At 42.5% G+C, this 22,233-nt stretch overlaps 1 protein-coding gene and 1 pseudogene across 8 annotated transcripts in view; one reads left to right on the top strand and one right to left on the bottom strand.

Annotated features, from left to right (window-relative positions):
• Positions 1 to 22,233, bottom strand: part of CTNND2 (catenin delta 2) — a 944,271-nt gene that overhangs the window by 246,138 nt on the left and 675,900 nt on the right. For all 8 annotated transcript variants that reach the window (XM_066374395.1, XM_066374422.1, XM_066374405.1 and 5 more), the window contains one exon: positions 17,026 to 17,158. In XM_066374395.1, the coding sequence (XP_066230492.1) occupies positions 17,026 to 17,158 (133 nt within the window). The remainder of the gene's footprint in view (positions 1 to 17,025; positions 17,159 to 22,233) is intronic.
• Positions 444 to 1,155, top strand: LOC136389009 (cleavage and polyadenylation specificity factor subunit 5 pseudogene; annotated as a pseudogene).

Raw genomic sequence — 22,233 nt, 5'->3', positions numbered from 1 at the left:
TTACTTTAAGGGCAGGAATTATAATTTCCCAGCCTCTTGCCAATCAAACAAGCCTTAGCATGGCCTCAACTCTTTTGTTGAGAGGGTTATAAGAATAACCAGCACTGGCCCTGGCCAGTTAGCTCAGTCGGTTAGAGTGTCATCCAGAAACACCAAGGTTGTGGGTTTGATTTCCAGTCAGGACATATATGGGAAGTAACCCATGAATGCATAACTAAGTGGAACAAATGAATGATTCTCATTTTCTTTCTCTCTCCTTTTCTCTCTCTTTTCTCTAAAAATCAATCAATTTTAAAAAAAGTTCCGGCGTGTGAACACCTCCTCTTGCGATCTCCTATTAATGGCGGGCAGCGGCTGTTGAGTGGGACGCAGACAACTGCTGCCCGCATCGGGAAAGTCTCCCTGCCTCTCCCCCTTTTCCTTCACCACCAGTGCTCGCCAGCATGACGGTGGTGCTGCCCAATCACTCGCAAGCTGGCTGGCCCCGAGGGGGTCAACCAGTTCAGCAACAAGTACAGCAGACCAAGCCCCTCACCTTGGAGCGCACCATCAACCTGTACCCTCTTACCAATTATACTTTTGGTATAAAAGAGCCCCTTTAGGAGAAGGACAGCTCTGTTGCAGCCAGATTTCAACGTATGAGGGAGGAGTTTGATAAAATTGGAATGCGGAGTACTGTAGAAGGGGTCCTGATAGTACACGAGCACCGGCTACCCCACGTGTTACTGCTACAGCTGGGAACAACTTTCTTCAAATCACCTGGTGGTGAACTTAACCCAGGAGAAGATGAAGTCGAAGGACTAAAATGCTTAATGACAGAGATACTAGGCCGTCAAGATGGAGTCCTACAAGACTGGGTCATTGATAACTGCATTGGCAACTGGTGGAGATCAAATTTTGAACCTTCTCAGTATCCATATATTCCAGCACATATTACAAAGCTGAGGGAACATAAGAAGTTGTTTCTGGTTCAACTTCAAGAGAAAGCCTTATTTGTAGTCCCTAAAAATTAGAAGCTGGTAGCCGCACCATTGTTTGAATTGTGTGACAACACCCCTGGATACGGACCCATCATTTCTAGTCTCCCTCAGCTCTTGAGCAGGTTCAATTTTATATACAACTGAATTCCTGCACCGTGGAGAAGTATAAGAAGCTGTCTCTTGGCCCTGGCCGGTTGGCTCAGCGGTAGAGCGTCGGCCTGGCGTGCGGGGGACCCGGGTTCGATTCCCGGCCAGGGCACATAGGAGAAGTGCCCATTTGCTTCTCCACCCCCCCTCCTTCCTCTCTGTCTCTTCCCCTCCCGCAGCCAAGGCTCCATTGGAGCAAAAAGATGGCCCGGGCGCTGGGGATGGCTCCTTGGCCTCTGCCCCAGGCGCTAGAGTGGCTCTGGTCACGGCAGAGCGACGCCCCAGAGGGGCAGAGCATCGCCCCCTGGTGGGCAGAGCATCGCCCCTGGTGGGCGTGCCGGGTGGATCCCGGTCGGGCGCATGCGGGAGTCTGTCTGACTGTCTCTCCCCGTTTCCAGCTTCAGAAAAGAAAAAAAAAAAGCCGTCTCTGAGCACAGCTCTGCACAGTGTGGAGTAAACATGGTAGACAGGTTTTTTGTTTTATCTTTTTCCCAACCCCGAAATCACCACCTGCTTCCTAGTGTTTGAATAGTAAAGTCAATATGAAGATCTAGGTAATGGTGTAAACAAATGTGATGTTTCATTTGCTTTTGTTTTTACTCATCTTTTTGTACATTAAAGAAAGTGAACTTCTTTCTAAAAAGAGAGAGAGAGAGAGAGAGAGAGAGAGAGAGAGAGAGAAACCAGTCCTCCCCACATGCAATGGGGTTACCTGGCCATTCTTCCTGATCTGTGTCACACAATGATTCTTCCGACCTCTATCTGCTCCTTGCACCATTACATGTGTTGAATCAAAATCTTTTTCTAAGTTCACTGTGCCTCATCTCTTGATGAGCATACATCAGAGTCTTTTCCAAATCATGATGTTAAGTATAAACACTTGAAATTTTCTAAAAACTTATAGGGAGAGAAAAACATCAAGTCTGATTTTTTTTTTAAATCCAGGGTATTTAAATATTTCTTTTCAATGGACAAGGACTTATATAGTAGGCTGAATAGTTTCTCTCCCCAAGGGATGTCCATATCCAAATCTCTGAAACCTGTAAATATATTATCTTTAACAGCAAAAGAGATTTAGCTGCTGTGATTAGATTAAATAATTTCAAATGCAAGATTATTCTGGATTATCTGGGTGTGCCCAGTGTAATCCAAAGAGTCCTTATAGAAAGAGGCCAGAGGGTCAGAGTCAGAGAAAGGAAATGTGATGATAGAAGCAGAGGTTGGAATGAACTTGGAATATAAAGAAAGGTGGCACAAGCCAAGGAATGTAGGCATACTCTAGAAGGTGGAAAAGACCAGAAAACAGATTCTTCTCTAGAACACAGCCTTGCTGACATCTGGACTTTAGCCAAGTGAAACTGATTCAGATTTCTGAGCTCCCGAAGTGTAAGATAATAAACTTGTGTTGTATTAAGCCACTAAGCTGGTAGTAATTTCTCAAAGCAGTAAGAGGAAACTAATATAACCTATATTCAATGTCCTCTGACCAACTGTTTTCCATTTCTTTCTTTAATGACCATACAAACACCTCTCTAATCCAATCTGTTCCAGAATGCCCTGCCCCATTGTCACTCAGCCTTTCCATGGCCTGTGATTCCTCATTGGTAAGAGATGATGAAAGCAAGCATTTCTCTTTGCATTATGGCTTCTATACAATATAATATTGCAAATCTCCCAGAATGAAGAGAATAAAAGAACACTTTCCACTGCAATAGTTAATTTTCTTTACAGATATAAATTTGTATGTTCTCATACCAAGAGTCATATGACCACCAAGAAGGCTTAACAGAATCATCTCCATTCTTTTAAGTTTCCATATGTTCTCCCCAAAACCATCTTCACAAACAGAGTCTGGAGTCTATGTACCAGTCCCACTGTGGACACCTGCATGGCTGATATTAGCAGTGCTGTGCATTCCCATGAGTCTGAGAAGCTGTAAGCTTAGGACAGTCGCTACCTACTAGAGATTAGACAAGTTCTTCTGCTCTGTATAGCCAGTTTCTCTAAATTAAAGTAGACAGCAAGAGGTCTGAGTTTCACTGATGCAACTGCTATAGCTCAGGCATATTTGGGAATGAAAAATAAGATTTGTGAGCTAGTTGACAAAAATTTGTTTGTACAAAGAACTGAGAGAAGAGAAAGATGTGCATTTGGATCCAGTAGCCAAGCCTTAGTGGTTAGGAAAAGGGATAATTCTGGGTAGAGCATCGGTTTTAACTCTTGAATCAAGTGGTCTCCTTTGGAGTCCTATATGGACCATACAAAACGTGGAGGCTCTAAGTAAAATAGGTAGATCTGCTTTATTTTGTTGTTCTTTTTCAGTCCACATGAAAAACAGATACACTAAATTAGGAGTGGTACAGAGGCATTCTCACCACTTTTTATATTTTTAGGCTTTGAAAGATCTATCACATGAGTGGCAAGAGTAATAGCTGATGCACAATAATGGTACTCATTAAAAAGGGCAACAGTGCCTGGCAAGGGTGGCAGAGTACAGTGATGGAGAGTGTCAGATTCCTCTGGCAGGTCAAACTAAGGGGAAGCAGGTGGAATAATGGTACCAGTCAAGGATGGCTTGCTTGTGGTCACCACCATTGCCTCCTGTGGACATTAGGTAGCCTCTCTGGGCAGCCATCAGCAGCAAGAGAAGAAGGAAATGGTGCTTCCCATGCCAGAGCTGGCAGGCACTTTTCTAAACAGAGACACCTTCCAGGAAACAACTGGACATAACTAGATGTGTACGTGGGCAGAGGGGTCACTGTAGAGTGTCTTTATCATGAGGAAGAGGAAAAGCCAGTGAACCATGAATTCAGATACCTACCTCTTTTACTAAAAATACTTGCATGAAATTCCAGGGTCTCTGTATCAACTCTATCAAGAGTTCTTTTTCCTTTGATCTAACTTCAGTGTCTTCTAGACTACATTAGGATTATTCTAGCCTGAAAATAAGGGCCCAGTTCTCACCCCACCTCATCAGCTCTACCCTGCTTCTCACCAGGAGTCTCTGAATAGCTCCATTTTGAGTGGATGTACAAGCCACCATGTTACCTTTTTATACATGACCTTATTTGTGTCTTCTAGATGTAAGAGAAAAACAGAAGATGATATATATGGAGAAACATTTTATTCCTGGTATGCTTCCCTATGACCTGTGCAGGCCACAAAAGTCTATATAAAACATCAATTTCCAGTGTATTTGCATTATATATAAAAGAATAGAGGACAGCTTGGAAGATAATCCTCTTTTCCCCTAGTGGACCAGGAAAGAGAGAAACTGGCTTAAAAGCTATAGATGGTGGCAATACAAAGGACAATAGTTAAAGTAAAATTAAATGAAGGGAGTTTCAGGGAGTTGGTGTGGTCTGAGATTTTTGCTTGGCATTCAAGGGTAATGCAAATAGGAGCATCCATTGCTTACATCTTTTTATTTTCCAACCTCCTACAATCAGTTTCCAACCTTCATTTCCATGCTCCTTTCATTCAGTCCACACAACGGAGTCTCAAATCTTACCCACCACTCCCCAAAATGTCACTGTCATTTTCTCCTCGCTGCCTTTCATGTCTCTCATTTCCTTGAGCCTCTACCGCAGACAGCAGATTCTATCACTGGGGTTTGTAGCAAGAACTGTCTTCCCTCCTGCCCCAAAGCCCGCAGGGATGTCTTAGGGAATACTACTTTCTAAGTAGTACAACTATGGAGATGAGTTCCCAGCATTCTGACTGCAATACTCTCTACCGTTCCCCATGAATACAAAGAGACTGGCCATTATTACACGAATCACCTACTGCTATAGTTTCACCACTGCTATAGTTTGGGGACATTTTGATTTAATGAGGCTTTTGTGGGCTGTCCTGGGGAACCTGGTCTCTTTATATATCACTGTTTTCAGGGAAAATACATTTTCGATTGTAAGAGTCTTTCTTTCAGAAAATCTTTGGAAATTAAGACAGCCTGTAAGATTCTTTCTTTTTAAAAATCTTTGGAAATTGAATACAGCCTGTATAGATCCAAAGGAAATACAGAAATCGTTCCACACATAAAATTAATACAAATAAAATTTAATGCCTACTCAGTGTTTTCATTCAAGAGGCAAATTAATTAAGAAGGATTGTAAATGCAGAAGAACAATTTGGATTTTGAAGAGCTCTTAACACAATAGATCTTTTTCTTTCAGTTATATTAGAGGTTTGGATAAAAACTGGAGCTACCAAACAAGAATAGCCATCCCATAATGATCACCTACAGCTTTACAGGAAACATTTAAAAATCATTTTCAATTATGAAGTTCACCTAGTAGGGAACAGAAATGTCAAAACACCTATGAGATAGTTTTGGAACAGAGACACTTCTTCCAATAAGAATCTGATTTTGAATGCAAGAAGTGTGGCTGAGCTAGAAGTCTGCACACACTTAAGTTGATTGTGGCTCTTTTTCAAGTGAGGGAGGCTTTAATCCTCCATGGTATCTGGCTCCAGCCAAGATAAACATTTCCAAGATTGTGCACACACATGAAGAAAGCATGGACATTAACACATCTGCAAGTGCCATCAGATTGAGGAGGTCTGAAACTCTGAATCTAGAATAAAGTGGAACAATAACATTGGAGAAGTTAGAAAAATGGTCAGGGGATCAAGAGGTAAGGGTGCAAGATCATTTACTTAGAGTGGACTCATGAAAGGGATTGCAGAACTACCGGAAGGCAGAGAATTGCAATAAAACCATAAAAAGGGGAAGTATGCGTTGCAATCTATGTGTGGACAGAACATGCTATGGAGGCTTTTTGTGTTATTTCTATCAGTACTTTGACAAAACGTTCTCTCTACTTGGTGTGCCAGGAAAACATCAAGGCTTTCTGGAAGGGAAAAAGCAAAAGGATGACAGATAAACAAGAAGCTTCTCCTTTCATTCAACAATTTAGAGATTTCTCACTCAAAAATAAAGTTAAATGGTGGCAAATCAGCAGCAATAAGAAGCAAAATGTCAGCAGGAGGCCAGAGGCCATCTCGTCTGGAGATTGGAGACCAGGAAGTGACCAGAAACGCTAGCTAAAGAGGTCTAGGTTGGCTATAAATTGGGACTATACCCCTGAAGGAGGGATTAGTTCCTCAGGTTTAGGTCTCTTCAAATATACGACATAGGCAAGCTCATTCAGAAATGTGCCAAGAAATCAAAGCACAGAGAGAAATCTCTGGGTTAGACGCGGTCCTCGACCTGTGAGACAAATGAGGATGGACTAACGTTCAGATAGGTCATTTGTTTCTTTTGTTAGTTACTGGAAAGACTACAAACCATTTCCAAGGGGTAGGCAGATAAAAAGATAACCCACTGAAATCAGAGAGCATGCCCCAAAGAAGAAACAAAGTTAGACTAGCCCAACATGAATTTTAGGAAACCCACCAAGGAAATGTCACAGAGTTTGGAAAAATGTCTGCTGTATCACTGTTCCCAAGTCATGAACCTGGTTCTGGGGACTGTTCTCGGACTCGTCACTGTCATGCAAAGAGAACGTCCTGCACCTGGTGGTCCTCCTCAGGACTCTTCCTGCCTGAGCCCTGCCCTTCACACATCTATCCAACTGCTTAACTTTCATCCACTTTTGGATATTAAAATAGTCTTGTTCCAGTTACAAAGAACAAAGTCTGTCCATTTTACAGTCTCAGTCCTCACTCCCTCTCCCTATCCATCATATCCCACCCTCCCATTGCTGGGTAGACGTGAGTCTCAAGCAAGCCCCTAGCATCCTCTTCTCATACCCCTCCATCCTCCTTGTTCTTTCTCCTTCTCCCTGCTGTCAGGGGTGGGAGGGAGGAGAAGAGCTGATTCCTCACACGAAGTCAGACCCCAAGGTACTCTCTGACTTGACTCTGTTTTCTTTGCCAGAGTGGCCCATGGCTATAGAAGTGGTGCAGCCAGGAGGCCATGGCTCTCTGCTGCCCCTAGTGGGCAGGTCCACTCTGCATCTCCTGATGCCCTCCCACCCCTTTGCCTCACTCTGAGCTGCCACAGTCTTGTAGGAACATGTCTAAATCCCCCACACCACCTGTCTACTCTCCTGCCATGGTCCATCTTCCTTGAAAGGACCTCAAACTTGAGGGAATACAGTTCTTGCTCGTTAGGTCTGACTGAGCTCTGGTAGCACATGACAAGTCACCAGCTCAGAAGCTGAGCTGACAGCCAGTCTGGGAAAATGTCATTCTTTTTTTGCTGTCACCTACTAACTATGGACTGTTCCTCTCCTTATAACCTTTCTGTCCAACATGATTTCCTACTCTCTCCCAGTTCTCTTGTTAAGCTTGTCAATGGAAGAGGCCATCAAACCAGTGAGGTCTCTACAGCCACTGGGGAGACTTGAATCTTCTACCAAGAACAGTTTTTTGAACTTGGTTTTAGTGACATTTAACTTATTTGCTCATGGGGGAGCTATGTCTGCTGAACCTCCGGGGCCAGGAGAAAGTGCTTACTTTGTATACCACACAGATCTGTCGCGCTGCTCTGATCCTCTCTGACGGTGGGAAGCAGAGGCCTTTCGGCAGGAGCCCTCCATCTCTTCAGTCCAGGAGAAGCCTCTGAATGGCTAATGGATGCTCTAATAGGCCCGGATTTAGGATGGAAAGAAGAGAGAGGAGCTAAAGGGGCAGGAGATGGATATAGAAGGGCAGAGAGGTGTAAAAGCAAAATGTGAAGGAAAGGGGTGTACAAGGCAGGGAAGGACAGTGTCACCAAGCCCCAGATGTCCCTGCTGCTTCATCAGTCCCATATACCTTTAAGTAAAAAGGCCACCAAGTCACCACCATTTGGTGTCTCTGGATGCCTTCCTCTTTGCTTCTTTCTTCATATTCCAAAAGATGGTGGCTCTGACTTACCCTCCCATGGCACACGAATAGAGCTGCTCATCAGTATATACCTTGGTGGAATCACGCTTACCCTCTTTAGTTGTAATTTTATTCCAGCCTGTTAGAACCACTGCCTGCTTATCATCTCCACTGAAGATGACTATAGCCCTTTCCGCTGGAAGTACTGGTACAGTGACTCTCGATTCTGCTTCTCCCATCACTTTTTATGTGTGAAGGACCAAGCCTTCATAAAAGTAAAAACAAGAAACAAAAACACAAAAACTATGAGGCTGTCTTCTCCACTCATTCCGTTTTAGCTTCCAGCTGAGGTGGAGCTCAACATGGACCATATACCTCATCTCTCCTGCATTCATAAAGGTGTTCATAAAGGTGGCGCCCCCAGAAGCCTGCACTTCTCCACAGAGACACCTCCTTCCCACACCCAGTCCCAATCTCCTGCCCTCAACTAGTGTTCCTGGCCTTATCATGCTGGTCCTCTTCCTCCTTCTGCCCTGATGGAATTTAAACATGACGAGATCAGATTGCTCTTTGGAAACAGATCTTAACGCTCTCTTTATGGAAGTCATTGCCTTCTTTCCTTTTCCTTTATGCAGACCTGTCACTTGTCACCTGACGGCTTGCTGTGTGCACAGACACTGCTCCCATCCTAGTCGCCCCCTCAGAGGGGCCTCCTGACGCCCGCCACCTGCCTCCTTGCTCCTGGCCACTTCTCTCCAGTCTCATTCTAGACGGTTCTCAGTCAAATCCTCTCCCACTTCCCAAGATTCTCTCATTTTGAAGTTTTCCTTCTTCCAAATGTTTCCAGGTCCTTTCGGTAACCACATTTCCCTGAGATCCGAGCCACTTTGATTTTCTCACACTTTCTCAGCCACTTTGAGATCACCGCCAGAGGTTACTCGAGGTTCCCTTCCTTCCTTTTTTTGGCTCCTTCCAAGAAGCATACACTTTTATCCTTTCTGGGTGAATCCTACCCACTTCATTTATCCATTCGCCTTCTCCTTCATGGCTTCTCCTCATCTTCTTTCTTATCACCAGTTACCTTCTCCTTCAACCATTTCATGGATTTCAAAATCTCTCTAATTCAATGTGCTACTTTCCAAACCACCCCACCAAAAGTCCTGCCCTGGATTTCTCTTCTCTGATCGCGAGGCCTTTGGCCAGCAAAGCCTACACAGCCCTACCCTGGACTCCTACCTCTCCGATCATCTTCCGCCCCCCTTCCCTCGCTGGTCATGTTGCAGCCACACTGTTGGTTACTCCTTGTTATGAGCTGTATTGTGCCCCTCCCCCCACCAAAGATATGTTCAAATCCCAACCCCAGGTCCCTACAAATATGAACTTATTTGAAAACAGGGTCTTTGCAGGTATAATCAAATTAAGATCAGGTCAGTAGGGTGGACCCTAATCTAAAATGACAGTCCTTGTAAGAAAAGGAGGGACAGACAGACACACAGAGAGAGGAGCAGGTTGTATGTGATATCAGAAACTGCAGTATGTGTCTACAAGCCAAGGGCTGAGGGCCACAGAAGCTAGGAAGAGGTAAGGAAGCATTCCATCAGAGTCTCAGTGGGAGCCTGGCCCTGCCCATGCCTTGATCTTGGACTTCTGGACCCCGGAACTGTGGGAGAGTAAGTTTCTGTTGTTTCGTGCCCCCCAGTGAGGCTGTTGCGGCACCCTGGGAAGCTAACAGCCTCTGGGAGCACAGACAAGCTCACCCCTACTTCCCTTCTTGTTTGTTTGTTTGCTTTGTGTGTGGGAACACTCCTCAGAGTACTCACCTGGTTCTCTTTCTGTCTTCCTCCTCTGCTCACACACCCATTCTCAGAGACGACTCTCCTGGATAAACTTATGCCAAATAGCAGTGGATCCCCACCCCCCACCCACACCCCACACCCCTCACTTTCTATCCCCACTTCCGTGCTGCATTTTCTTCAGAGCCACTAACACCATCTGACACATGACAGATTTACATCTTCATCTGTTTAGAGCTGCCTCCCCCCAGTCATCTGGGTTTATAGTTTCTTCACTGCTCTATCATCAGGGCCAAGAGAAGAGCCTGGAACTTTATGGCCACTCAGAAGATATCTGTTAAATGAATATGGTTATTAATTCCACATTCCCATAATTTCAGTGTATTAAGCATTTGGACATGTTTTATGTGTCCTTTTATGTTGCATGCATGAATGATTCTTTGATTCCAACTTGCTAAATGCAGTGGTTGAATCCACTGGTTCCAACAGTGGCTCAGTACAGAGCCACACACAATGCATGCTTCAGTGTGTCCTACAGCTGATAATAGATTTCAACATGTGAAAGATGAGCCATACAAGTAAAGCAGAATACGTACAGACATTCTGTCTATAACATTGTGAGACTCTCTTTACATTTAACCGATAAGAAGAAGTTTCTTTCATTTATGTTTGCATAATACTATATCGGTAATAGCCTGCGTTTCTTAACCTCTCTCTCTGGCTGGCAGCCTCAAAATGTGTGTTCTCTCAAAAGTCATATGGATTCTCCTGCCATTTTACAGTCTGGGAAACGGAGGCTCAGAAAGGTAAAGAAACTTGCCCAAGATCACGGAGTTAGAAAGCAGCAGAGCAGCCAGGGTTCAAAGGCAGGCAGCTGGCTCCAGAGCCTGTGCTTGACAGTATAATGTCTGTTGACATCTAGTAACTAGCACGGACTGCTCTGCAAAAACTGTTCAACAATATATGGTGAAGGAAAGAGATGACATGGTTCAAAGATAATCAACTGCAAAGATGGATAACACCTTTCCTTGGACTATATGAAGTGGAAACAACCAAGAATAAAATAAAAATTATGAGGCACTTTAAGTGTAGTAGACAGGAACAAGGCTGAATTTTAAAAAATATATGGAACGTTCTAAATCAACCAATAAAATAAAAAGTGTAAGGGGAAGGGGAAGTTATGCATATTTTTATACACAGAAATTAATTTCCATGTTTCAATTAACATCTCCAAAGAAAGATAATGGCAATTTAGAAATTAGTGTAAATGGTCCAAATATATTGAAAGTATATGGAAATGCACTTGAATACACACACAAACTCCGAAAGACCGATACTCTTAAATCTGAGCCCTCTTCCATCAATGCAAAGTGAGTATAGATTAGGCTATATTTTCCTGGAAGTTTCTAATTGAAAATTCTGTGTCAGTCATATAAGAAGCAGGAAGCTTTTTTCTGACACCACAGGGCTGGAATTTAAGCTTTTGTAAGCACTGTCACAGACCGGGGACCAGCCCTCACCTGGGGCCTAATACGTGGTGTGACATTGCCCTGTTTACATGCTGTCTGTCTGGGAGGTGGATTCCCTAAAAGTGGGATCGATACACTATTAATATTTGATTCACCTACATACGCACGCACAATAGGCTGTTGATAAGCTCTTTTTCCACTAGAACTAAAAATTCAATTTTTTTAAAAGCAAAAAGTCCTTTCTTGGAATTAGGATGGTAAGGTATGTTAGGACAAGAGGTATGGTAGGAGTTAGGAAAATAAAATGAGCATCAGTTTCCTAGATAAATTGTTTTTTTTCTAGGATAAATTTACTGTGTAAGACCTACCTACACTTGGAACACTTTGGTTGCATATCTGATAGATGAAACTAATTTCTCATATAATGAAAGAGGAAATCAGGCCAAAAATAAATGAAATCTAAGTCAGTGGTGTTCATTACACAGAAGTAAGTACATGTCAGTCCTCCCCATGTGTAACATCTTATAAGAAAGTTTGAGTTTTTCAAAGGCATGTTATTTAAGTAGATGGTCTTATGTTTAAAAAAATAAAATTTAAAATTATTTTAAAATTTGTATTAATTTTAAGTTTAAAATATATTCATTTAAAACTGATTAAATGTAATTTAATAATTTATAATAAAATTAATTATTTACAATTTCACATTTTAAAAATAATCCATTCTTGTCATTTGAAAGTGGGCAAATATTGTTGTAAATCTCTAGGTGACACAGTGTCTTGAATGCACCATATAGTGAACACACGCCCATGTATGCTCCTGTTTGGGAATGAATGCCCAGGTGTGACTGGGGTCTCACTGCATGCCTGCTCTAATGTGTGCATGAGAAGGAATGGAGGAGCATGGGGAGGAGCATGAATTAACTCAAAGGACTGCAACCCACGACAGGCACTTTTATTAACCCCAAATCAATGGGATGTTCTTAATATTCTTAACTGGGAGAGTCCTCAGCTAGAATGAAGAAAGGACTTATACAAAATACTACAAAGTTATCAACATTTAGGCTCCTCCTAAAAACTGCCAGTAATATTTTCATGTCTACTAACTCTAGATTATCTTACGTTCAGTTTATTGCGACAGTCCCAACGATTCAGGAGGCAGCACAGACGCAGGCAGAGTTCAGATATTACTGACATCCACTCAGCTCTGCTTCTGAAAGTAGGACAACCCACCCACATGTCAGATATTCATTAGCTCAGAAAAATGAGCTGTATAAACTTGATGTGTTTGTGGCAATGATCCAGACTCTCTCCTTCTGCGTCCTCCTTTTCCACTTGTTTGAATTTTTCTTCAACTACTTTCCTTCTGATCTCAGTTTGGCTATGAACTCTTGCTTGTATGACACTCTCTTACCCTAATTTTTGGACACTCATTCTGATCTTCACAGTATTTATAACTGAATGTTTTGCCCTGGGTCAGGGAACCCATTGTATTGTAGATTCTACACTAGTGGTCCCTAACTGACCATACTGGGTTCTCTCCCATCAGTTCCACCTCCCTGATGACTGCCTCAAATCCAAGTTCACTAGACCCATTGGAAAAACATCGGGACAGAGCTTTATTTGGTCTGCTGATTTATGGAAGTGAATTCTCATCTTTGTTCCTATAAGATCCATCATCATTTTGAACAAAACTGAATTTCTAGGCTTTATTATGTGAAAACTGTACAAAGTAGTGTAATAAGGAATCAGAGAGGCATGATTTATGACCCTCCACATACAGGAGATTTAATTCAGCCTTTTGCTCAATGGCCTATCCATTGTGTGAGCAAAGTCAATACCAATAATGAAATGTAGACTGAAAAGCTAAATCAATTGAATAAAATGCAATAGAAAGACTAGAAGACTGAGTAAATTTGGAAAGGCTAGTGCCTGCAAGATTAGTATTTGGACAACAGGTAATTACAAAAATCAATACTTGTATATGAAAACATGGCAGGCAGCCATCTGTCACAAAGAGGGGAGTGTTCCTAATGATTTGAGTCCTGAGTGAGGATGAGAAAACAAAATAGGTCTGTGTGCAAAATCCTTATCCAAGTTTATACATCTCTGTGCGTGTGGGCATGCACAACACATGTGCATTCTCTTTGTGACCGCAGGGAAAAGGAAACTCCAGATGGCCTATTCTGTGTTTTATTTAGGCTTTTTGCACTTTCCCTGTTCCTTTGGAGTTTATGAACTTTGATCTCATTATGCCAACTTGGTATCAGGATGCTCGCTACATCACCCTTTCCTTTCTTCTCACCCTAGACTCCCAGGTGCCAGGGACATGTTATCATGAGGTCCTGGCAGTGTCTGGAGCCTTGAGGAGGTGGCGCTGATGACTGACACCCATAATTTGAACCACTGCTTTAAGTGCCAGCTGTTGGAAGAATTTCCAAGCAGTGAGAGGTAATATAGGCACCCTCGAGGGCATGCACAGCAAAACAGAAAGCTAAGCACATGTCCACATGGATAAATTCACACACACACATCAGATAAAATAGCAACTGAGGTGCTTTCACTGTGTTCCTGGCCAGAAAAGAACACAAATGAATGACTATGTCACCACTGAGCAGTTTCCATACATTAAGTCACTTAGTCCCTACGGAGACTCTACCCTGGAGGTATCAGCAGCTCTCTTTTAAAGACAAAAAAGAAAGAGGTTTGCGAGGTCACGCATGATGCCTCTCTCATTCCTTATTATACTACTTTATACAGTTTTCACATAATGAAGTCTAGAAATCCACTTTTGTTCAAAACGATGCTTGATCTTATAGAAAGGTGAGAACTTACCTCTATAAATCAGCAAACCAAAGCCCTGTCCCTAGGTTTTCCTACTGGTTTAGTGTCTGAGACAGCTTGTTTAAGGAGACAGCTGCTGAGCAGAGACGTGTCCCCGGAAGACGCGTCTGCCTGACACTGTATGTGTGCTGGGCACTGCTTCACTGCCCCACCGCTTGCTTCCCCAGGGCACTGGGGGTGCACCTATGTGGCCACGCACAAGTCTACAGCCAGCTCTCAGCCTCCACAGCACTGGAGCGGCTTCAAGGCCATTCCCTGGGTCATGCAGCAGGGCCAGTCAGGCAGTGACTCTGTACTTCTCCAGGCCATGGGTCTGACTGCTTGACTCCTTGTAATAAAGAGTCAGACCCCATTTTTTGATGTTTGGTTTCTGACAGCTCTTATTAAGCCTCACTCTCCTCCTTCCTCTCTGTCCATATCTGAGCAAGCTGATAAGAAAGATTGACTGTTTTCTCCTGTGGCATCAGCAGGGACTTCAAACCCCACAGTCCCTGTCCGCCTGTAGGAACCTCGCCCTGTTCGCTACCCACCACCCCCATAACTATCCTGATATCCTGAGTCAGCCTCTTTTCCTGGTCTCTCAAGCCATGTTTGGTCCTGCTTGGGAGCCACGCTGCTCGCCCCATCGAGCCTCATTATGGGAGCAGCCCCCCCTTTCAGACCCTCTTGGTATGTGTGCCCTGTCACTAGTCTTTTTTTTTTTTTTTGTATTTTTCTGAAGCTGGAAACGGGGAGAGACAGTCAGACAGACTCCCGCATGCGCCCGACCGGGATCCACCCGGCACGCCCAACAGAGGCGACGCTCTGCCCACCAGGGGGCGATGCTCTGCCCCTCCGGGGCGTCGCTCTGCCGTGACCAGAGCCACTCTAGCGCCTGGGGCAGAGGCCAAGGAGCCATCCCCAGCGCCCTGGCCATCTTTGCTCCAGTGGAGCCTTGGCTGCGGGAGGGGAAGAGAGAGACAGAGAGGAAGGAGGGTGGGGTGGAGAAGCAAATGGGCGCTTCTCCTATGTGCCCTGGCCGGGAATCGAACCCGGGTCCCCCGCACACCAGGCCGACGCTCTACCGCTGAGCCAACCAGCCAGGGCTCCTGTCACTAGTCTTGTCATCGGAACCAAATTTCAAGATGGAGGGCACCCCACTTTTGTAGGGGGTAACACACTTTGAACCAACTTTACACCAGCAATGGAATAAAATGCTTTTGTGACCTTAAGCAACCCTCAAAGTTGTAATCTTCAAAAAAAATGATGGTATGTGGTCCCTTAAGCAGAAATCTGTCCTTCATTTTGAACAGACATATAGTTTTCTATTAAAAACAGAGAGTGATTAAGAAAATGACCATTTGGGACAGGAACCACATAAACAATTCATTTTTAGGTCCTTTTAATAGGTAGCATGTTTTAACATTATAAATTTATCTTAGATGGACAATATTTTTTTTTTCTTTTTAGCAAGAGAGACAGAGGAAAGAACAGATAGGAACAGACAGACAGGAAGGGAGAGAGATGAGAAACATTAATTCTTCGTTGCGGCATCTTAGTTTTTAATTGATTGTTTCTCATATGTGCCTTGACTGGGGTGCTGCACCCAAGCCAGTGACCCCTTGCTCAAGGCAGCAACCATGGGCTTCAAGCTAGCATCCACAAAGTCATGTCTATGATCCCACACTCAAGCCAGCGACCCCACACTTAGGCTGGTGAGCCCATGCTCAAGCCAGAGACCTTGGGGTTTCAAATTTGGGTCCTTTGCATCCTAGGTTGACACTCTATCTACTGTGTCACCACCTGGTCAGGCACAATATTTTTCTTTATCTCAACTTTGGTACTACTGGCATTTGGGGCTGGATAATTCTCGGTGGTGGAGGCTGTCCTGCATATTATAAGACTCTTGCAGCATCTCTGACCATTACCCATGAGATTCTGATGACACAACCACAACCCTCCAATTGTGATAATAAAAAAACTATCTCTACATGTTGTCAAATGTCCCTTGAGCAAGAGCACACCTGTTGAGAACCACTGTTCTGTATTTATTCCACAAAGAAATATGGCTCTTCTGAGAATAAAGCTCATGGATCAAGTCCTTTGAGTCTCAGTGGAAGAGACAGAGAAGTAATAAAAGCTGCTAGGCTATGTACACCCAATGTAAGCAAGCAAAATCTATACTAAACTGCAAATATATCTTCAAATCTTTTTCCACTCAAACTAATTTAGGCTAATTCTCAAAACTGCTTACATACTATGAATAAAAGCAATTACACTCATAACTTATAAAATCCGTAACATAAAATATAACTTATAAAATATTTTTTTTAATGATTACTCAGCTGCTTATATGCTAATGCCTGCTCCTCATCTCTAAAAATCAGAGTGAGCTGTGCTGACCACTGTGATTTCACAGGACTATCACACACCATAATTTATGCATTTGAACCTATTTCTAAAACACAAGGCATGTTAACGATTGTTTACATGATGGACATAGACAATAGTTTCTTTAATGGGACACATATCTGTATTATAGCTGGTACTTTTAAATTGCTTAAAATTCTTGGTTATAACACAAAGCTGGTTTATTGCCTAAAATTCCCATCCTATCAATGAGTTTTCCAGGAAGAACAGATGATAACATGGATTGAGGAGCCAACATAGGATGCTTTGCATTTCGTTAGGATTTAGAAGCAGAAACCACTGCTGATATAAAATTGGAAAGAGAAAGGCAAATCACACCCAAAGCACAGCAGTTGACAATCTTGTCTCTCAATATGAGTGCACATATCCTTGGTCCTCTATTACCCAGCATTTAAATATTAATACGTATGACAGGAATGCCAATTAATTAGAAAGCACCATGTTTCAGTCTTACGTATGGATCAAAATTTTCAAACTTTAGTTGTTACATTTACTTCCCCATTTAACATAACTCTAAAAACCTCAGAGATGATGAACTTGGCACTGGTCACTAAAGAATCCAGGAGTGCTTACCTCGGCTTTAATTTTATTGTCTCCAAAGCAGAGGTGCTGTAAATAGGCTGCGGCATTGGACTGGACCGAAGGAAACTGATGTTGCAACATCTGAATTACTTCAGGCAGTTCCGGGTCTCTCCATCCAAATTCTCTGAACAAAATGAAGGTGGGAGAACATGAGACAGAAATCCTGCCACACTGTCTACATGCAGTTACCTTTACATGAGAATAGTTCACAAATGATCATTCTGGTTTTCTTACACATGAACCCACTTAAAAAGGATTCTTTACGAAAATGATTTGTAAGTATGTGTGTGTGTATACACATATTACCTTAACTCTATCAACTCAAGTTACATGTTTATGAAGGTTATGAAAAAAAGATGACTTAAAATGGCACCTGATTTTATTAATATATACATTTTTCACTTGGTCTTAAAAGGATATTTTATAAAGTCACATTTATTCTCTAAAATATCATTTTAACGGTCTTATTCAGGTAGAGTATGTAGCTAAATTATCAGACAAGAGAAAATATAACTGAATGTGTTCAATCCAAAAATGTCACAATGGCAGTTAATGTCATTGTTATTGTTTATGGTTGTTATTGTTATTATCATACTGTCTTCTTTAAAAATAGACAGAGTCCTTAAATGATTCTCTGTGGATAAAAGTATATCAATTAGATTTTATAAAAGAAAATTATTTATTTAAAGAGGTGGGATTATTCACACAATTTTAATAAATTTAATGCATTACATATTCTTTTCTTGTATCCTTTTTATATCTCAGATACTCCAATAAGTTTGTTGTTTATTTAATTTTAAGAAATATGCTCTAAGACAGGGATCGGGAACCTATGGCTTGTGAGCCAGATGTGGCTCTTTTGATGGCTGCATCTGGCTCGCAGACAAATCTTTAATAAAAAAAATAATAACATTAAAAATATAAAACATTCTCATGTATTACAATCCATTAATTTCTTACTGCTCATGTTCATGGTTGCGGGTGGCTGGAGCCAATCACAGCTGTCCTCCAGGACAACACCAAATTTTTATGGGATAATGTGTAATGTACACGGGTCATTGTGAAGTCAGGAAGTAAACTTCCCTCCTTTTAATTAAGTAGTCAGCTAGCTAATTGCAGAAACCCTTTTGACGAAGAAGATGGCTAAAAGAAAAAAAGATGAGGAGTATCGTACTTTTCAGCAGGAATGGACAGAGGAATTTGCCTTTGTGGAGAGAGCAGGTTCTGCAGTGTGTCTCATATACAATGATAAAATTGCATCGATGAAATGGTCAAATATAAAGCGGCACTTCACACATGCCATACTACATTTGCATCGAAATATCCAGAGGAGGACAGCAGGAAGAAAGCATGTCAAGAGCTACTGTGCAGAATGCAAGCTAGTCAGCAGCAACTCTGTGTTTGGACCCAACAAGGTGACTAGAATTCAGCTAGCTTTACTGGTGCTTTAGCAATTGTGAGAAACGGAAAGCCATTCACAGATGGGGAGTATGCCAAAACATTCATGCTTGATGTTGCTAATGAACTTTTTGACAACTTTTCGGATAAAGACAAGATAATCAAATGAATAAAAGACATGCCTCTGTCGGCAAGAACTGTTCATGATCGTAACAACATGATGGCAAATCAAATTGAGGCAACAGAAGTAAAGGACATAAATGCAGCACCATTCTTTTCTCTTGCTTTGGATGAGTCAACAGACGTAAGCCATTTTTCCCAGTTCAGCGTGATTGCAAGGTATGCTGTCGGTGACACACTATGTGAGGAAAGTCTTGCTGTTTTGCCTATGAAAGAGACAACAAGTGGGGAGGATTTATTCCAGTCTTTCACTGAGTTCACTAGAGAAAAAAATCTACTGATGGATAAACTTATTTTGGTGTGTACTGATTGTACTCCGTGCATGCTGGGGAAAAACAGAGGATTCGTAGCACTTCTTCTTGAACATGAAAAGAGATCCATCCTAAGTTTTCACTGCATCCTACATCAGGAGGCACTTTGTGCTCAGATGTGTGGCAAGCAGCTTGGTGAGGTAATGTCGCTGGTTATTCAGGTGGTCAACTTTATTGTTGCCCGAGCTTTAAATGATCGCCAGTTTAAAACACTGCTGGATGAAGTTGGGAATAATTATCCTGGTCTGCTTCTGCACAGCAATGTGTGTTGGTTGTCAAGAGAGAAGGTGCTCAGCCATTTAGCGGGTTTGTCTGAGCGAAATCCAGACTTTTCTTGATATGAAAAATGTCGAGCATCCTGAGTTAGCTAACACTGAGTGGCTCCTGAAGTTTTACTATCTCGTGGACACCACTAAACATCTGAACCAGCTCCTGTGAAAATGGAAGGCATTGGAAATACAGTCTTATCCCTTCAACAAGTAGTGTTTGCATTTGAAAACAAGCTGGAACTCTTCATCACCAACATTGAAACAGGTCGTTTACTACACTTTGAAAAACTGGGAGAGTTTAAAGATCCATGTAGAGCAAGTGACCCTGCTCAACATCTTGATCTCCAGCAGCTAGAGGGCTTCACACCTAATCTCCTGCAGTCATTCAAAGCATGCTTTGGAGAATTTCGTGAGCACACTTGACTTTTTAAGTTCATCACTCATCCACACAAGTGTGCAGTGAATAGCGCTGACCTGAGTTACATCCCCGGTGTCTCCATCAGAGATTTTGAGCTACAAGCTGCTGACCTGAAAGCCTCAGACATGTGGGTGAATAAGTTCAAGTCACTGAATGAAGATTTGTAAAGACTTACACGACAGCAAGCAGAGTTGGCGAGCAAACACAGGTGGGAGAAATGAAAAAACTTCAACCCGTGGACCAGCTGATTGTCAAAACATTGAACACGCTTCCCATCACATACCACACACTGCAGCGTGTGAGTATTGCTGTACTGACAATGTTTGGTTCTACGTATGCACGTGAGCAGTCTTTCTCACATTTAAAGAACATTAAGACCAACCTATGATCATGTTTAACGGATGGAAGTCTCAACGCCTGCATGAAGCTTAACCTCACCACGTATCAACCAGACTACAAAGCCATCAGCAAAACCATGTAGCACCAGAAGTTGCATTAATGGTAAGAAGTACTTTATTCATCATTGGTTAGCAACAACATAACAACGTTATTAAAAAGAATTTAGAGACTTATTGAACTTTAAAAGTGTTGGTCTTACATAAAATGCACACATTTACTTGTATTTAGTGTTAAATATATTGTATGGCTCTCACGGAATTACATTTTAAAATATGTGGCATTCATGACTCTCTCAGCCAAAAAGGTTCCCGACCCATGCTCTAAGATATTTGTATCCATTTTAAAACAGAAGGTGGATTGTACCATTACACAAATATTTTTTATGGTCAATCAGTTCAACCAGTTACAATATCGAACTGAAAGAGCCAACTGTTTGAATTATACTCACGTAACAGGAAGCCAATTCTTAACAGAGAAATAAAAATGCAACATCTGATACCACAGATAAAAACTTGACCCCACGAGCCACAAAAGCAGACTATTTATCTGAAGGATGGCAAGGAAGAGAAATGAGAAGGCTTTGCAACAACCACTCTACTCCTGGAGAAACAACTCAAAAGCATATATCCTACTGAAGCCAGGCCAGGGCTGTCATCCGAGAATGAGTCATGAAAAATGAGAGACAGAAAGGACCAGACAAAGGTTAAAAGTTTCCTCATAGATTCTAACCTGTTCTCTTTATCTTTCCTTTATCATAACTGGTAGAATTGTCAAGCAAACCTTACATGCTGGTATTTCCCTACAGCTACTGGAGACACTACGAAAAAGGATTCCTTTTGAACTGGCTTAGTCTTGATTGGAAAGATTAAAGCATTCAATTTAGTATGCATTAATACTTACTAAATTTACCTAAAATTTTAGGCACACACACGTTTTCCAACAGACATATAGAGTACAGTAACACATTTGTTAACAAGCATAATTAAGTGATTGCTGATAATGGACAAACTGCTGACTTTTTCTTGGCCATGTGATCACAATAGAAAACAATTATGGATGAAAACACGGGAAGCCTATTTTTCTTTTTAATTTAATTTACTTTTGTTGCATGATTCTAAACTACTTCTGCAACATTGAGATAGCAGTCCCTCTTCTTTTAATCGCGGCCTCCTAAAATTATATTCTTCATACAAATTAACTAAGAAGTCCACAGAATGCCTGTAAATTAGAATTAGAAGTGCCATGGAAAGACACTGAGTGGGTAGGATGAAGTCAGACAAGCTTGTTCTGTTGAAGGTGATTAGTGAAGAATTCATTTCAGCCTGTTATTAACTAGATGGTAACTGTTCTATAGGCGGACATGGCATTCATAAAGCACATCTTTGGAATATGACCTCTAGGGGGACAGTCCTAGGGACTCCCTGTTCACAAGCATGAAAATGCACTTGCGTAGATGCACACACACACACACACACACACACACACACACACACACACACAGCCCAAAACAGCACAGATGGACACGCCAAAGAATCAGAGGAAGGGGTTCTCAATCACAGGTCAGAAGAAAGGCTACTGGCAGCATCCCCCTGAAACCTCTGGGCTCCCAAACAGCAGTCCCCTCCATCCCCTCCTCCCAGACATGATTTCTTGCCTTCACTCTGCCAACCATGCCAATCACCTCCCACCTCACCACTCTTCCTACTGAAGTCATCAAAACATGAAAAAACACAAACTCAATTGTGCCACTTTCTTCTAAAAACCCTTCAGTGGTTCTCACTGCCCTTGGGATAAAGACCAGGATATTCCCATGGCCTGAGAGACCTTTGCGAGCCCTGCCATCTCCACCTCAGCCCTGTGTGACACCACGTCCCCTGGCTCTCTGTGTCGGCACCCCTGGCGGATGGCTGGCAGGCAAGTGCTCTCTCTGGCCTCCGTTCGTTCTGCCATGACTGGTCCTGGCCCAGGGGCCTCTCCCTCCAACCCAGAGCCTTGGGTTCTCCAGAAAGGAAGAACCTTCGGGCACAGCCCATCCTGACTCCCATCCACATAGTATGGGGTGGTAATGGGACCATGGCCGATTATCATTCCTCTCTCCACTACAGAAAGCTCTGCGCGGCCGGGGCCACAACTCTTTGGTCATCTCTGTTACCTGGCGCTTTCAACACCCTCTGGTACAAAATGAATACTACATAAATGTATTGTGAAAGAGTGAAGGCATGAA

The sequence above is a fragment of the Saccopteryx leptura genome, chromosome 1 (assembly GCF_036850995.1).
Source record: "Saccopteryx leptura isolate mSacLep1 chromosome 1, mSacLep1_pri_phased_curated, whole genome shotgun sequence".
In the NCBI taxonomy this organism is placed as follows: domain Eukaryota; kingdom Metazoa; phylum Chordata; class Mammalia; order Chiroptera; family Emballonuridae; genus Saccopteryx; species Saccopteryx leptura.
Note: the sequence above shows the minus strand (reverse complement) of the source record. Positions and strands in the feature narration are given on the sequence as shown.